Source organism: Lissotriton helveticus, chromosome 10 (genome assembly GCF_964261635.1).
Source record: "Lissotriton helveticus chromosome 10, aLisHel1.1, whole genome shotgun sequence".
Taxonomy (NCBI): domain Eukaryota; kingdom Metazoa; phylum Chordata; class Amphibia; order Caudata; family Salamandridae; genus Lissotriton; species Lissotriton helveticus.
This window is the reverse complement of record NC_136071.1, coordinates 994,292,933-994,309,193: the sequence shown is the minus strand read 5'-3', so window position 1 is coordinate 994,309,193 and position 16,261 is coordinate 994,292,933. Positions and strand designations below refer to the sequence as shown.

The 16,261-nt window shown below is 45.2% G+C and overlaps 1 protein-coding gene across 1 annotated transcript in view; it reads left to right on the top strand.

The window, feature by feature from the left end:
• Nucleotides 1–16,261, top strand: part of ITGB8 (integrin subunit beta 8) — a 295,047-nt gene that overhangs the window by 222,170 nt on the left and 56,616 nt on the right. The window contains 1 exon segment of the mRNA XM_078663672.1: nt 13,308–13,713. Within this exon segment, the coding sequence (XP_078519798.1) occupies nt 13,308–13,713 (406 nt within the window).

Genomic DNA, 16,261 nt, shown 5'->3' with positions numbered 1-16,261 from the left:
TATGGACTCCACAGTAGGACTCTTCCCCCGTCTCAGTGAAGTTATGCTCTCTCAAGAGGAGGGAAAAGTGTGGGGGGGAAGGGAGTACATAGGGCCCCCCCCCATTCACACACGAGGAAATGCTGTTTGGGTCATATAAAGGAACACAGGCTACCCATCATTAAATAGCATTATATTCACGAGTCAGGTTACACCCATCCCCTTCAGTGTGTCAAAACATTGAGTTAGTAAGGAAGGTCAAAGATGTAAAGGATACAATACGGTTGTCATGCAGCTAGTCCGCTCCCATCAGGGCCCTCTTCTCACTCTGTTGTCCAACAGGTCATCCGCCGCTCGAGGCGTGACAGTAGGGAATAGGATTACACTATGGTCCGAATCCGAATGGACAGTGCTGTCTTCCGATTCTGTTGCGATCTTTCCGGAGTCTTGCCAAAAAGTGCCCACCATTGCCAAGGCGTCCAGTTGGTCTTCTTTCTGTTGTTCCCGCGAAGGGCAGTGTCGTCTCGCCTCCCGTCTCGATTTCGGGGACCCCGTCTCGTCTCGTGTCTGGCTATCCCTCGATTCGCTGTTGACCGACTCCTGGGTGACCTCCTGGCTCCCATCTATGCCCATTACCTCCAGCCACTCCTCAACATCCGAAGGGCTCTCAAAGAACTGTGTCTTTCTACCATGGATATTTGTCAGACGAGCCGGGAAGTGGAGCGCATACTTAAGCTTGGCCTTTTGTAACTTCCTCTTCACTTCCATGTACGAGGAGCGTTGCTTCTGGACTGTGTTGGTGTAGTCCGGATAAAGGGAGATCCTGTGATTGTCGTATTGGATGAGGGATTTCTCCCGCGCTTTCTGCAACAAAACATCCCTGTCTCTATAATTGAGTATCCACACAATGAGAGGGCGTGGGGGACGGCCTGGTCTAGGCCGACCTGTCCGGATCCTGTGTGCCCTTTCTACACAAACATGTGGCGAGAGGCCTTCGGCTGCGACGTGGTCTCGGAACCATTAATTCCATAAAATCTGCGGCATGGGCTCCCTCACATCGTTCCGGAAGACATATGACGCGGATAATATTGCGGCGATTACGGCCTTCCACGTCCTCCACCCGATCCATGAGGGAGGTGACCTGTTTCCGGAGCTGCTGGATAGAGGTAGTATGGTCCGCTACCGTTGGCGCAAGGTCCGCTATAGCTAGGCCCTGGTCCTTGACTTTATCCGTCAATTTGTTGTGGTCTGCTTTCAACAGGGACAAATTTGTGGTTAGAGTGCCCATCTGCTGTTCTAGCACCACCCTAGAGTCCCGTATTTCTTTCAGGATTATGTCCAGTTTGTCCATTTGTTGCATAATCTCCTTGGTGTTGTGCGGAGGCCTCCGAGAGAGACCCCTCCCCTCCAGCAGACTGTACTGCGCAAACCATCGTGGGACCACCTGAGCTCTCCGACACCTTCACTCCCCTGCGAACCATGGTGATCAAGATTCGTGGCCCTCTTGTAGTTGGCTCCGTAGGATTCCCGAGGGAGGAACCGTCCCAGAAATCAAGCTTGTGTGAGCAATCCGTCTCAGAAAGCACTTCACGGCGGTTCCCCGTTTGTTGGGGCCAGAGAGTTCAGGCAGGATACACAGCACCCCCACAAGTTAAGATATTTGGGGATCCTTGCTCACAATCCCCACCTTAGTCCGAATATGTTGCTCACTGGGGAGTAATCGGCTCCTCCCCGACGTCCCGCACTCCTAGTCAGAAAGGAGGGGTCCCTCAGGGCCTTCCACGGTCCAGGACCCAGGCCCCGCGCCCTTCCGCGACGTCGTATGTTTCACCTCTCAAAGTTCCGCCCCAGTCCGGGCCTTGAGGCCTTTTGCGCTGAAGGCCCCCTGTGTTATTTGGGGCCAGTGGCTTCGCTATTTTGCGGGGAGGCCTGAGCTGTGGCCGTGTCAAGGAGAGGGGGGGAGGGGTTCCTCGCACCCGGCTGGATCCCCCGCAGCTCCGTCTCAGGTAGCGGGCACACAAATCGAGGGGGGGGAATGGGGGAGGTTGGGCGCCCAGAAATTACCGCGCCACTCCTCTACCCCCGTTCATCAGCCTCCTATCTGTCGCCGGTGTCATCGCTCAGGTCACAGTGTCTGCGGCGGGTCCCGGCAGCGTACTATGCCGATGCGCTCCTTACTTGTATTTCAGCGACCCCGGACTATATATTTCTCGTCGCCTCTCAGTGGCAGTGTTTAAGCCCCTCCAGTCTGTGTCCGGACACTCCTGGTCTCTCCCGGTGTCGTTGCGGTGCCGTAGGGTCCCCGGTGTGGGCACTTCCGGTCTCGCCCTGCTCGAGTGTGTCGGCCTTGTCCGGCACTGTGGCTCCCGGCTGCAGCTCAGCCACTTCCGTAATAGGCCCGCACCAACAGCGTTAGATCACTCGGGACCCCTCTCGTCCTTCAGCGGGTCACAGAGTCACGGGTGTTCTCCGCCAGTGTTCCTCCAGCCGTCGCCTCGTCCCTTGGGGGCCCCAGGGTGCCGTCAATCAGGATAATACCCCCGACAATCCCGGAGCTCTAGCAGTGCCCGACTGCTATCATGGCCGGCTAGCCACGCCCCCCCACAGTTCAGTAAGTCATATGACTGTTGTAAACATTTACATGTTTCCAGATTGTATGTATTTATAGGTATTTCTTTTAGCTTGAAGCTGGCTAGGGCAAATCAAACATCGATGAGTCTAGTACCAAGGCTGCGATTCCAACCTGCATTCTTAGGTTTTAAGTTCAGCAGCTTTAACCAGTAAGTCACATCTCCTCCCTGAGTACACATTGTGTAAACCTGCATGTCTAAGTCAAATTGTCTGTGTTTTGTGGAAAATTCAATTAGTGCCATTGAATTTTCTAGAAATATACACGTATTAAGTACCAAATGTAATTGTGTTTTCATTTTATGCTATAGCAATTATAATTATTATTATAAATACACATTTACACATTCACACACTTAGTGTGCCACACTGAACTCAATCGGAATGTCATGATGCAATAAATATGCAAGGTCATTTCTCTGCCTTTATTTAAAAAAGGTTGTAGCAAGCGATTCCTGAGTGTCTCTTCTTATACTCTCTGAGCCGTATTATTACAAGAACCCCAGGGAATCCATTGCCCTTGTCCGTGCACCATATTCTAAATTCCCGAGCAGAAGCAAAGGCGTTGTTAGGAGGCGACACATTGAGGTGTCACACACTCAGTGCATTGCCAGTGGGTGGCCTGCGGAAGAGGAGCAAGAGGATTCCAGGGGGCACCATGCATCTCTCTGCTGTTGTTTGCAGTCTCTCACAGGCTGCAAGAGGACCTATGCACTCTGTTCAAAAGTGAGGACAGGTTGCCTACTTCAGGGAAAGGCAGATCAGCAGCTTCAAGCAGTTTGTCATCTTTCACTAATCCACTGTTCATAGTTCAGGCAATTATCCGCTTTTTTGAGTTTCAGGCTTCTTGTGATAGGGTGTATGTAGTAGTTCACTGTTACATTTATCTATGCTTATTGTTTGGTGTCCCTGGAACTCTGTGCCCTTTGTGTTCTTAGCCATTGATTGTTCTCTACTGATGTTCTATGAAGGACAGTTGACGGGGATCTGACCAACGATGCACCTGTGTCTCTGCTTGGATGTTCAGCTTTTAGTGAAATAAACATATTCACTACTACAGATGTCTAGTTCTTTACGACATCTTTTCTGGCGACAAGGTTGCTGAACATTCCACAAGAACCCATGAAGGAAACTGAATTTCAAAGCGAATTACTACTTTGTTTGTAAACCGGCAGCTTCTACCATCACCTTTCTGTGAACCAAGCAAGCGCAAAACGATTGCACGATTTAAAAAAAAAGAAAACTTGACTTTCTTTGTGATCAACAAGACGATAAAACCATCATCCAAGACTCGATCTCAAGACTCTTCATGTTTGCGGTAAGCAGCACAGGCTAATTAAGGTAGATTAATTACCTGTCTGTTTCCAGTAGTGAGCGAAGAAGCGAGCGGAGAACAGGGAGAATGTTTTGGTTAAAAAAACGCCGGGGAAGCGCTCCTCACGCTGGAACGCATACTTCTGATTTGCGTCCCAGGAACTGTCAAATGTGCGTGAGCCTGCGTCCTTCAGCACGTGGTGTCATCGTCTGCGTCTGCGTTACAACATTGAAACGCAAGGAGTGAAGGCACAGTCTTGACGACACAAGGGGAGCCGATTCTTGTTTGGAATGTGTTGATGTCACAAAGCTTATCCTACAAGGTTTTTCTTCCTCGGAAAGGAAAGAATACGGCCTAATAGTGCATTCACATTTCAACAAAGGAACATTCGTTGGAGCTACTTCTTCTTATGAAACACTGCCATCTTGTGGTTTCTAAATAAAAGAAGCCTTTCTATCCTGTTAAAAGACATTCGGTGGAGCTGAGTGTAGGATTACAGTACCTTCCAACTAAAAGATATTCGGTGCAGCTGAAAATAGGATTGAAGTACTGCTATCTTGTGGTTATTGTGGACACATATATATGATTTGATTTACTGGGTACCTGTAAATTGTTTTCTTTCCTCACTCATTTTTTTTTAATTAGTGCATATTATCTAACAATGACAATGCAAGCTGTTTCTCCTCCTACGCCATTTATGGAGACACCAGGTGATCCACCTATAAAATGTCGTAAGTGGTTTGATGGTTTTGAAACCTACTTAGGTGCTATTGGTGCAATGAGGTTTCTCTGGGTTTTGAAGGAAGGGAAATTTTTAAACACCTCCCTAATCCTGTACTTACTCAGGATGAAGTTCTTGATGAATATCAAGAAACCATTAAGAAACTACAAACTAGATTCGATGTTCAGCCTAGTCTTGTAGTACTTCGTCACAAATTTTTTCTTCGCTCGCAACACATTGGTGACGATGTAGACAGCTACATAACAGCTTTGAGAAGTCTTGTATTGGATTGCCAGTTTGAAAACTTTGTCGATCAGCTTGTCAGAGACCAGTTCATTGCTAAATGCACGGATAAATCAATTAAACAAAAACTGTTAACGTTTGGCAATCCCACGTTGGAGGAAACTATTAGAGTAGCGAAAAGCATTGAAACGTCCCAGATAGCAGTTAAGGAGTTGGAAAAAAAATGAGGCGGTCACAGCAGTGAAAATGAAGGAAACTAGAGCAGCATACAACAAAGCATCTGAGGGTCAACAATCCTTTGACAAACCCAATTCTTTTTTTTCTAGGACTAACATTTGTTTTAGATGTGGTTACAAACCACATGGTCCTAATAGCAAATGTCCTGAAAAGTGTGTTACCTGTAAGTTTTGCAACAAGGTAGGGCATTTTGCTAAAGTATGCCAAACTGGTAAAAACAGGTAATTTCCCAAAACAACAAATGTCAAGTGTGTGGTTTATTATTATTATTATTATTATTATTATTGGGACATTTGTAGAGCGCTGCGTTACGCACACCGGCGTGTCCACGCGCTAAAAGAAGGAGAGGCAGCGAGCAGGGAGCACAGAGCAAAGTGGACACTTATTTAGAGTAGAGGAATGTTTTCAGTTTTGCTCGGAACCTAGCTTCCTCCGGTTCCAAGCGCAGGTCCACTGGTAGTTTATTCCAGTTACTTGCCGCTAGGCATTTGAAGGACCTTCCTCCCATGCGTGCTTTCTTAACTCTGGGGATCCTCAGTAGACCACCCCCAGCGGATCTAAGCGCTCGTGTTGGATGATACACTTCGATCAGTTTGTTCAAAGGGTCGGGCGCCCTGCCATTCAAAATTCGATGACAAGTGCAGAGGGCTTTATATTCCACTCTTCTCCTCACGGGGAGCCAATGTAGCTTCTGGAGGGCCGCCTTAGAAGGCGCCCTTTTAGGCAGCCTGAGAATCAAACGAGCTGCCGCATTCTGCAGCACTTGCAGGCGTGCCATGCTTTTTTCCGGAGCCCCCAGGTACAACAGGTTCCCGTAATCCAACCTAGCTGTCACCAGGGCATGGACCAGGGTTTGACGGGCACCGATCGGGAGTAAGTCTAGGACCTTTCTTAGTTTCTTCAGAATCCCAAAACAGACTCCTACCACCCGGTTGATCTGGGGGCCAAAAGTAAGACCCGCATCAAACCACACCCCCAGATTGCGTGCCTCTTGACAGGGGGTTGGGGTTGGTCCAAGACAAGGTGGCCACCATGCCGACGACCAGGCAGACTGGGCTCTCCCCACCACCAGCACCTCTGTCTTGCTGCCATTAAGCTTCAAACAGTTGATAGCCATCCACTCTGCAAGATCTTTCATGCACGAGCGGAAGCCATCGGCAGCACGACAGGGCGCGTGCGATAGGGAGATCACCAGCTGCGTATCGTCGGCATACGAAACTAGTTGGAGACCATGACTCTCCACAATCGAGGCAACCGGCGCGACATACATATTAAAAAGGGTCGGGCTCAATGACGAACCCTGCGGCACGCCTTGGCCCAAGGGGACCCCTTTTGAATAGCAGTCTCCTTGCCTGACTCGAAAGCTTCTCCCCTTAAGGAAGTCCTGGATCCATCTCAGCGCGGTGCCAGAGATGCCACCTCTGTTCAGACACTGTAGCAAGATGTTATGAGCTACAGTGTCGAACGCCGCGCTGAGGTCCAACAGGATCAAGGCCATAGTTTGGCCAGCATCCACACCCTCCCTCAGATGTTCCGTAGCCATAAGGAGGGCAGACTCGGTGGAATGGCATGGTCTGAAACCAAACTGCGTCGCATGAAGCAATCCCGTCTCTTCCACATGCTTCATGATTTGGGTATTAACCACCTTTTCTGCCACCTTGGACAGAAAAGGCAGGAGGGAGATGGGCCTCAGATTCTCTAATACCTCGAAGCCTAAGTGGGGTTTCTTCCGAAGCGGGAGCACCACCGCCTGTTTCCACCCCTCAGGCAGCTTCCCCGATCCGAAGGAAATGTCCAGGACCTGCCTTAAATAAGGCTCTAGAACTTCATGGCTGTCCGCCAGGCGTTTGGGTGACACTGGGTCCCACGGGGACCCTGATTTGACAGAGCGACACACCGCTACTAAATTCTCAAATGGAGGGGTGTGGAAGTTAGTAAGATGCCCTGCCGTCTCCGTGTCCCCAAATGCTGCCTCGCAGTCGAACCCAGTCGGTGGATTAGGGAAAGTCGATATGAGGGAACTTTTTGGGATGATGAAGAATGTGTCACTAATGATCTAAGCAATATAGTGGTTGTTGTTCAAGATGATGGAGTTATCACAGGTGATCCTGATCTATGTGTTGATCCTTGCGTAAATATTCTGGTTGGTGATCGTGTGCTCAACCTTTTGGTTGATTCGGGTGCACGAATTTCTATGGTCACTCTTGAACTCTATCAGGCAACATGGCCGAATAGAGTCCTTCTTCCTCCAGACCATAAAGCTGTCTCTTATGAAGGACGTGAGATAAAACTGTCTGGTTTGATTGAAGAGATTATGGAATTCAAGGGAAGGAAGATCTTTGGTAAAATATATGTGGCGCAAAAAGGCTTAAATATTTTAGGGTGGTACCACCAAGGTTTGTTTGGAATGATACTCAGGCCTGGTACCAAAAACCAAGTTGTTGCAGTTAGAGACTGCCCTGAATTAGAAAATTTAATTAATGATTATCCACATATTTTCTCTGGTTAACTAGGCAAAATGAATACCTTCCAACATAAAATTATCTTAAAAGACGATGCTGTCCCTGTAAAACATAAGCTCAGGAATGTTCCGTTTAGTATTAGACATGACCTGGAAAAAGAACTTGAAGTGTTACGCAGTAAGGGGATCATTGAACCAGTGGAGTCTTCCTTGTGGTTGTCTCCATTGGTTGTTGCTAGGAAACAGAATGGTGAGTTAAGAGTCTGTGTGGACCTTCGCTGTCTCAATAGAGAAATATGGGTCGACTCGCATCCCCTTCTCAACATAAATGAACTATTATCCTCCTTGAAAGATGGTAAATTTTTCACAAAGTTAGATTTGGCATCTGCATACCACCAAATAGAGCTAGCACCAGAATCCAGATCACTCACCGCTTTAGTGTCCCTTTTTGGTACTTTCCAGTATGTGCGGATGCCATTTGGACTCGCCTCTTCCAACGTTTTATGACTAATATATTGAAGGGCATCGAGGGACTTTCTGTCTTTCAGGATGACATGCTCATTCATGCTCCTGACAGAAACTCACACGATGGGATGTATGACGTTAGAACGCATACATTGACAACGCGTACCTTTACAACGCGTTCGTAACAACGAAAGTTGTTACCACGCATTGCGCTGGGGGCGCAAAATTGATTAATTTAATTTACTATTCCAACACCAGTCCCCGTGGATAGTAGGCAAGGTTTTGGGATAGTAAATTAAATCATTTACTATCCTTGAGCGCCCCCCCAGCGCAATGCGTGGTAACAACTTTCGTTGTTACGCCCGCGTTGTAAAGGTATTCCGTGGTAATGCTTGCGTTCTAAACGCTGCATACCACACGATGCGATACTGGAAGAAGTTTTATCCAGGTTTCAAAATATTGGTGTAGTTCTGAGCAGAGATAAGTGCGTCTTTGCTACAAATGAGGTTGACTATTTGGGACATTTAGTAAATCAAAAGGGCATTCTCCCTAAAACAAGTCTTGTGGAGTCTGTGGTCAAGGCTAAAGCTCCATCGGACAAAAGTGGTCTTAAGTCCTTTTTGGGATTGTGCGAATTTTACTCGAGGTTTATCAAAGACTTTGCAACCAAACTAAGACCACTTTCTCGTATGTTGATGAAGGAGGTTGTATTTGTCTGGGACAAGGAATTTCAGGACGTTTTTGATTGGGTCAAGCAGCAGCTTAGTTCTCCTTCTATCTTAAAGCACTTTGATCCATCTCTAATGTGCACCCTAACTGTGGACGCAAGCAATCTTGGTTTGGGTGCAGTCCTCTCTCAAGACAATGGAAGGGAGTTGAACACAATAGGTTTTGCCTCTAGAGTGTTGTCACCTACTGAGATGAAGTATTCAGTAATTGAAAAGGAATTGTTGGCTTGTTGGTGGGTAATAATGAAGTTTAGAAATTTCCTTTGGGGGAGGAAATTATGTCTTAAGACTGATCACAAGCCTTTGGTTTTTATCCTTAGTGGGAAAAACGTACGGGGTTTCACTCCCAGAACACGCCGATCTTCAAAGTTACTACAATTTGACTTTTCTGCTGAGTACATTCCAGGGAGTAAAAATGGGTGTGCTGATTTCCTTTCTCGTTCTTCTGATACAATTGAGAGGGGTGATGACTTGGATGAAGAAGATAAGGATGAATATCTTGAAGCTGCTTTGGATCTTCCCCAGTTGTGTGCTGTGTCTGAAGATGAATGGCGTCAGGCTTTACTCATTGATGGGTCTTTGCAGAAAGTTGTTTCTTTCATCAAAAATGGTTGGCCCAAGGAAAGAAATCTTAATTTTGAATTTAAGACCTTTCTTCAGGTAGCCGATGAACTCACGATTGAGAGTGAATTGGTCTTGCGAGGTGACAAGTTGGTTCCCCCACTGTCTCTGAGAGAGAGATTAATAAAATGTGCACACGAGGGACATTTAGGTGCCACCTTAACAAAAAAAAAGGGTGCGACTTTCGTTTTGGTGGCCCAATATGGACAAAGAAGTTGATGATTTCGTCAAGTCTTGTGTCATCTGCTCGAGCTGTGATAAGATTGTAAAAGTGCGTACTCCACCTCTGTCACCAATTGAATTGCCGTCTGCGCCTTGGATCAAGTTAGGCTTAGACATTGTTGGCCCATTTCATGCTCTTAACTCTTCATCTAAGTTTGCATTAGTCCATATGGACTATTATTCTAAGTGGCCCGAAGTTAAGTTTGTGAGGGTGGTTAGTTCAAGGTCTGTTGTCGAATTCCTCAGTGATGTGTTTTTGAAGGAAAGTTTCCCTGAATTTCTTGTCACTGATAATGGCACAGAATTTGTCTTTGCAGAGGTTGAAGATTACCTAGCTAAATGTGGCATTAAACATTTAAAGAGTTCTTTGTACCATCCACAAACAAATGGCTTGGTGGAACGTATGAACCGAGTTTTGGGAGAATGTATTCAATGGGCTCTCAAGAACAAGTGTGTGGTGAGTAGTTCAGTTAGAAGCATGCTCTGGTTCTATCGGACTACCCCTCATTCAACCACTGGGGTTTCACCGTTTGAACTACTACGTGGTAGAAGAGCCTCCACCTTATCTTGTCCAGGTTGGATGAGTAAATGGATAAAAGGGAAACAGTGGGATGATGTGGTTGTCAGACAACAAGTTGAGGCTGCACAAAGTAAACAAAAGAAATATTTTGATAAAATTAAAAATGTCAAGGTTGTAGATATACGTCCTGGAGATTTTGTCAAGATAAAGAATCCCACTCATGTAAAGAAAGGTTTTTCTAAATTTAGTTCTCCCGTAGAAGTAAGTGACGTCAGAGGGAACTCTGTCAAACTTTCTAATGGACATTGGTGGAACAAGTGTCGACTGGTGAAAAGTTGTCAAAATTCTCAGGCTGTTGATCTTTCTGACAGTATTGCTACTGATGTTAATAAAGATTGTACAGGATCTTTTGTCCTAAGGCGAAGTTCGCATGCAACTCAAATTCCTCATAGATTTAGAGTTTAGTGCTTAGAATGCATATTGTTCTTGTGTCTTTCTTTTCCTTCTTAATTTTCTCCTCCCTCTTCCCTTTTGCTTTTCTCTTTCTGTCCTTCCTCCCTTTGGTTCTCTAGTTTAATCTTTTTCTTTTAAAGGGAAAACATATGTTGTAGTTCACTGTTACATTTATCTATGCTTATTGTTTGGTGTCCCTTGGAACTCTGTGCCCTTTGTGTTCTTAGCCATTGACTGTCCTCTACTGATGTTCTATGAAGGACAGTTGACGGGGATCTGACCAACGATGCACCTGTGTCTCTGCTTGGATGTTCAGCTTTTGGTGAAATAAACATATTCACTACTACAGATGTCTAGTTCTTTATGACAGTGTACTTGCCCAGTCTGTGCCCAGCATGCACATCTTAATTGTGTGCCACTGCGTTGTGTGAAAAAGTATGCCCTGTCTGTCTTCGACCTGCCCTCCTCACATGGAAAGAAGAAGTAATAAGAAGAAATAAAGATATTTCTCCTTCTTACACCCCTATCATGTCAGGAGCACCCTTTTGGTGCAAACCCAGATTTACAATTTTTGATAAACCTCGGTTTTCATCTAAATACATGGGTGGATGCATGTGAAAGCCCATGCTCCACCCGTCTAACACCTACCCACCAAAAAATAATGCAAGGCGCTGTTATGCACTGCTTTGTGTTACTTTATATTTACTAAACCATGCAAAGCAATGCAAAGTGGCTTTCTGTGACCTAGTAAATGCCAGAAATGATTTTGCTTCGGGGCTGCACCACAAAAGTGATGCATCCCCAACATAAAACCAATGAAAATTTGGCACATGTTTTTCTCAATAGTGGAATGCGAATCTTTGCTTTACCCATTTCAAACAAATTGCGTCCATCCATCTGTAAAACCCTTTACAACCATACAAAAAGTTCTAACATTACTTCAATACCTGTGTGAACATTTGAGACGAGGATGTTGCCTTAAGGCTAGAGCGGTCGAGCTCTGACCTGGGGAACTGGGTTGTAGTCTCAGCAATGACGCTCAACATCCTGTGATTCTGGGCAAATCACTTAATCTCACTGTGCCTAACAAAATTGAATGTGCTCAACTGTAACGAAACAGGTGCTCATGTAAAGTGCTGTGATACCCGATGCCTCGGGTCTAGCTCACGCTAAATAAAACTCTTGGTGGGAAATGTGTCTATTTAGAGAAACTATGAGTAATGTTCCCTACATCAGGAGTTCTTACCCGTCTGGCTTCTGTGGCCCCTACTTAATCAGTACTGAAATCCAGGGACTCCCACTGAATCTATTAAAATCTGACTGGAAGCTGAGGACTCTAGCCTAAGCAGTTTTTATGATTCGAACAACAAAACAATGCACAAAAATGTAGAAACATGCATTCATCAATCAAATAATTACGAGAAATACTTTATTTATTTCTCAAAAAAATCTTAATTTTTATGGGAAGGGTAGAGCTTTTCCAAATTCATTGTACGTACTATATTCTATTTGATGTTCTTTCTCTGCTCATACGAATCAATCGGAAGACACCAACTTAATATTTAGCCTCCATTGTGAAATTTTTTCACACTTACAGAACGTTTTCAAATGTTCAAATTTTCATTTTATTTCTTCATTTATATATACCTTATTAATTTGTTAGTATTGTTTAATTTTCTAAGTAATCACGCACCTCCTGATTTAGCATCTCCTGCCCCAGGGGTCCGCAAACCACCAGTTAAGAACCACAGACCAGCACTGTTAGTAAATAGTGTGAGGTGCTGGTTCTTATTAGTTTTCAAACTTACTCCACTCTACTTTGACTTTAAAATTAGGGCCTCATTCTGATGTCGGTCAGAGAGTACTCTGACTGACTCCTTGTCATAATCGTTTCCGACCGACTCGGGTTCGGGGAGACTGACCAACTGATTACGATGGTTCTGAACATCGGTTGGTCGGACTCCTATTGACTTCAATAAGAACCTGTGTTCCGACCGACAACACAGGCTCCCATTGGAAAAAGGGGTGATTGCGGAAAACCTAGCACCCTGTGGCTGGCACCCACTGTGCATGGTTGTAAAGAGGGGTTCCATGGGTACCCCCACAGGCCCCAACCGGAGGCCTACGGGTGAACGGGGGCCTGCTATGGGCCCCTAAAGTCAGTTTACCACTGCAGTTCTGTGTCAGGCAGACCGATTCGAAAAGGCTGTCCAAATCCGGCATCGTAATAGTTGGTTGGAAACGTGATCCATAGACCGTACAATTCAGCTCCAACCAACTCAGTTTCACTGAATGCCAGTCAGAACCGAGTTGGAGAGACCGAACGGTTACCTTCCATCGCAATCGGTCAGTTGGAAATGTTTCCGAGTTAGTCAGAAACATGGATTCCAACTCAGATTAGGAACACACAAATGCCATTCGAAGCCTTCTAATCGATAACTTTATGAGGTTCCAACTGTTTTCCTAAAGACCTCTCTGACCGCCAGTGTCCTTGCCCTTAACCCTGAATGTATGACTGAAAAGACATCTACCATGTTTGCAGATTTTCCAGAGTCCTACTCTTTCTAATAACCGTTATTTGCAATTTATCAAGGCAGATGGCATTTTTGTTCTAAGACGTGCAAACATTGAACTAAGCCTTTTGTCTTTGGCTGACAAATACGTTTTTCTTGATGCCTTTATTGAAAATTAAATCTTGTGTCTTTGTTTCCTAGGTTCTTCTTAATATAACTCTTGCATTAAGCAGATGTGATGTGCCTGAAGGACATAACTATATCATAATCAAACCTATTGGTTTCAATGAAACGTCTAAAATCATGATTAATGTGAACTGCTCCTGCCCATGTGATGGCAGCAGGAGACATGATGGACAATGTATCAGTGAAACTTCTCAAGATGGACAAACGCTACAGACCTCAGAAAAGGCCTGCGCCACGGATAAGGATATGTTTTCTCCAGGCAGTTGCAAGAAGTCCCAAGGACAAGTCTCCTGCAGTGGTCGGGGGGTGTGCCTATGCGGGAAGTGCCATTGCCACAAAACCAAACTGGGCAACATACATGGACAATACTGTGAAATAGACGACTTTTCCTGCCCATACCATGATGGAAAGATGTGTAATGGTAAGCATACAAATTAAAAGCAGACGTTTATTAAACCATACAGTTTTATCTAGACTTAATTATAATAATCTTGCTACATCAGTGGCTGATTGCCTAAAATTTGTGATCTGAGTAATTCTGTGTTCGCCTGTCAAGCAAGTAAAATGTATTCAACTGACTGAACTGTGCTGATGTATCATAGGTGGTGCATGTAGTTTACTATTCTGTTTTTACATTTGAGTTCTGAGGTATACCATGCTTAATCAAAACTCAAACTGCCATACATGTATGCTAGTGCTTAAAGAGATGGCCATAGAATATGCTGGTGTTTATTTTCCAGTGTATTTATTTATTGCGTCCAGCAGCAGCCATGTGTTCTGCCGCCTGACAGGTTTCAAGGTGTCCATAAAACAAGTCAGCTCACGCTGCATGTACAAAACCATCCCATTTCTCAGAGCATTCAGGGTCCTGGCTTTACACACATGGATATTATTTAGGAAGACTAAAATATAGATTTAAGAACATGTTACAGTTGTTACTTATCAGGATTAGGTAACAAAGTGCATTTTATGTGCAAAGAATAGTAGTGTATGCAGGCGATAATCTGACGGTACCCGGTGACCCTATTACAGTAATTTAAGAAAATGACAGTAAGTCAAATTGTTTAGGAATGACATGAATCGTGATGATGCACAGTGCATATGCAGAAATTGCGTTGAAAAAGTTCAAAGCTTCCCAGTGAGGCATCTATGTTTTGCCTATAATTTGGTTGCGTACAACTTCTGCAGAGGCACAAATAAATATCTGGCAATACAAATCCAAACTGCATAGCTGCACGACCTTCCATTACATTGTGGGTATCTTAAAGAAGGGAACAGGTACAGCTTCAATGAAACATTTTGTGTTGTGTGTTTTATAGTGTATCCCTGTGAACCTGCCACATATTAAAATACCAAAGGATGCACATATATTGTTTGAGATTCATCGACCTTTAATTGGGAATTAATATTTTTTGCCTGACTTTTTGACTTTCAGTAAGACCTGATGCATATAACATTTTCTGGATCTTGATGTGCACATTTGCAATTGATTAAAGTGCAGCAAGATTGAGACCCTCTTTGCACAGGCCTTGTATAGCTAAACATGTAGCTTTATTGTTAAAGGTTGCATAGCAAAAGAGGTCCTGGTGTGAACTCAGGTCTTGGTGTGAACTGAAGCTACCACAAACACTTTTCAAATTGGGGGCCTCATTTATGAAAAGTGTTGCATCGCTTGCGTGAAAACAGTGATGCAACCCTTTTCAGTGCACCCTCCTTGCAACTCAATAGATGCAGCATTTTACTGTATGGCGCTCCATGTCACAAGGATTTACAGATACGTCAGTATTCCTGACGTATCTGTAGTCGTAAAAGTGGCGCATTGCTGAGCTGTGTCTGAAAATAAACGCAACTCCAGCAATTCATCCTTTCACATGGAGCAAGCCCCATGGGAAGGTGCCTGTGTCAGTCTTATGCCCGCTGTGAGCTAGTCATAAGATTTTGACGCAGTGCTGTTCTAGAAGTGCCGCAGTGGAATCTCATAAATTTCCTTGCACCACTTCTATGACCATTTTTTGCGGTGGAATACCCACCCTGCATACATTATACCTGACGCAGGTATAATGTAGCGCAGGGCTTTACAAAGTTACACATCTGCTTAGATGCGTCACTTTGTAAATATGGTGCAGCGTGGCACATTTTTCAAACTGCCGCTTCATCACAAAAGGTGACGCAACGGCGGCACAAAGGACTCATAAATAAACCCATGTATCTTTAAAATCAAAAATGACATCTGTTATAATATTGCAGTGTCTCCAGGTGTCTGTGCAGTAAACCGGCTGATGTCCAATTGCCTAAGCTGGAGATGTATTTATTCCCCTTGGTGTCTAGTTTAAAATGTTTTACAGGTTTGCTAGGTTTCCCTATGTGTCGGCTGCACTAGGGCCCAAAATCCACAAGGTAGGCACATTGCAAAAAACAAGTCTGAGCCTAGTGGGCTTTCTGCTGCCGTGGGGGGAGTCGGGGGGAGTTGCCCCGATATGCCCCCAAGGGTGCAGAAAGACGGTGGCTATTATTTTGGGGTTTGGGGGCATTGGTATGCCTATTCTGGGCAGCCCCAACCCCACGCATAAAAAAAGCCAGCGTAATCACTGGCACCTAGTGGGCTTTCTGCCCCCGTGGGCAGATTAGGGGCCACTGCATCCATACGCCCCCATGGGGGAAGAAAGACTGTCGCATTATTTTCAGGAGGTGTGTGCCTTGGCATGCCCATTTTAGGCGGACCTCACCCCTGAATTAAAAAATAAATATTTCCTGAGGCCTAGTGGGCTATCTGCCCCCCCCCCTGGGGTGGTAGATAAGGGGCTATTGCCCCAATATGCCTCTGGTGAGGGAACGAAAGACTGTGGCAATTGTTTTTTGGGGTGGGGGCATTTTTATGCCCATTCTGGGCAGCCCCCACCCCTACATTATAAAAGAAAATGATTTCCCTGGTGCCTATTTGGCTTTCGGCCTCCCCGTAGGTAGATCAG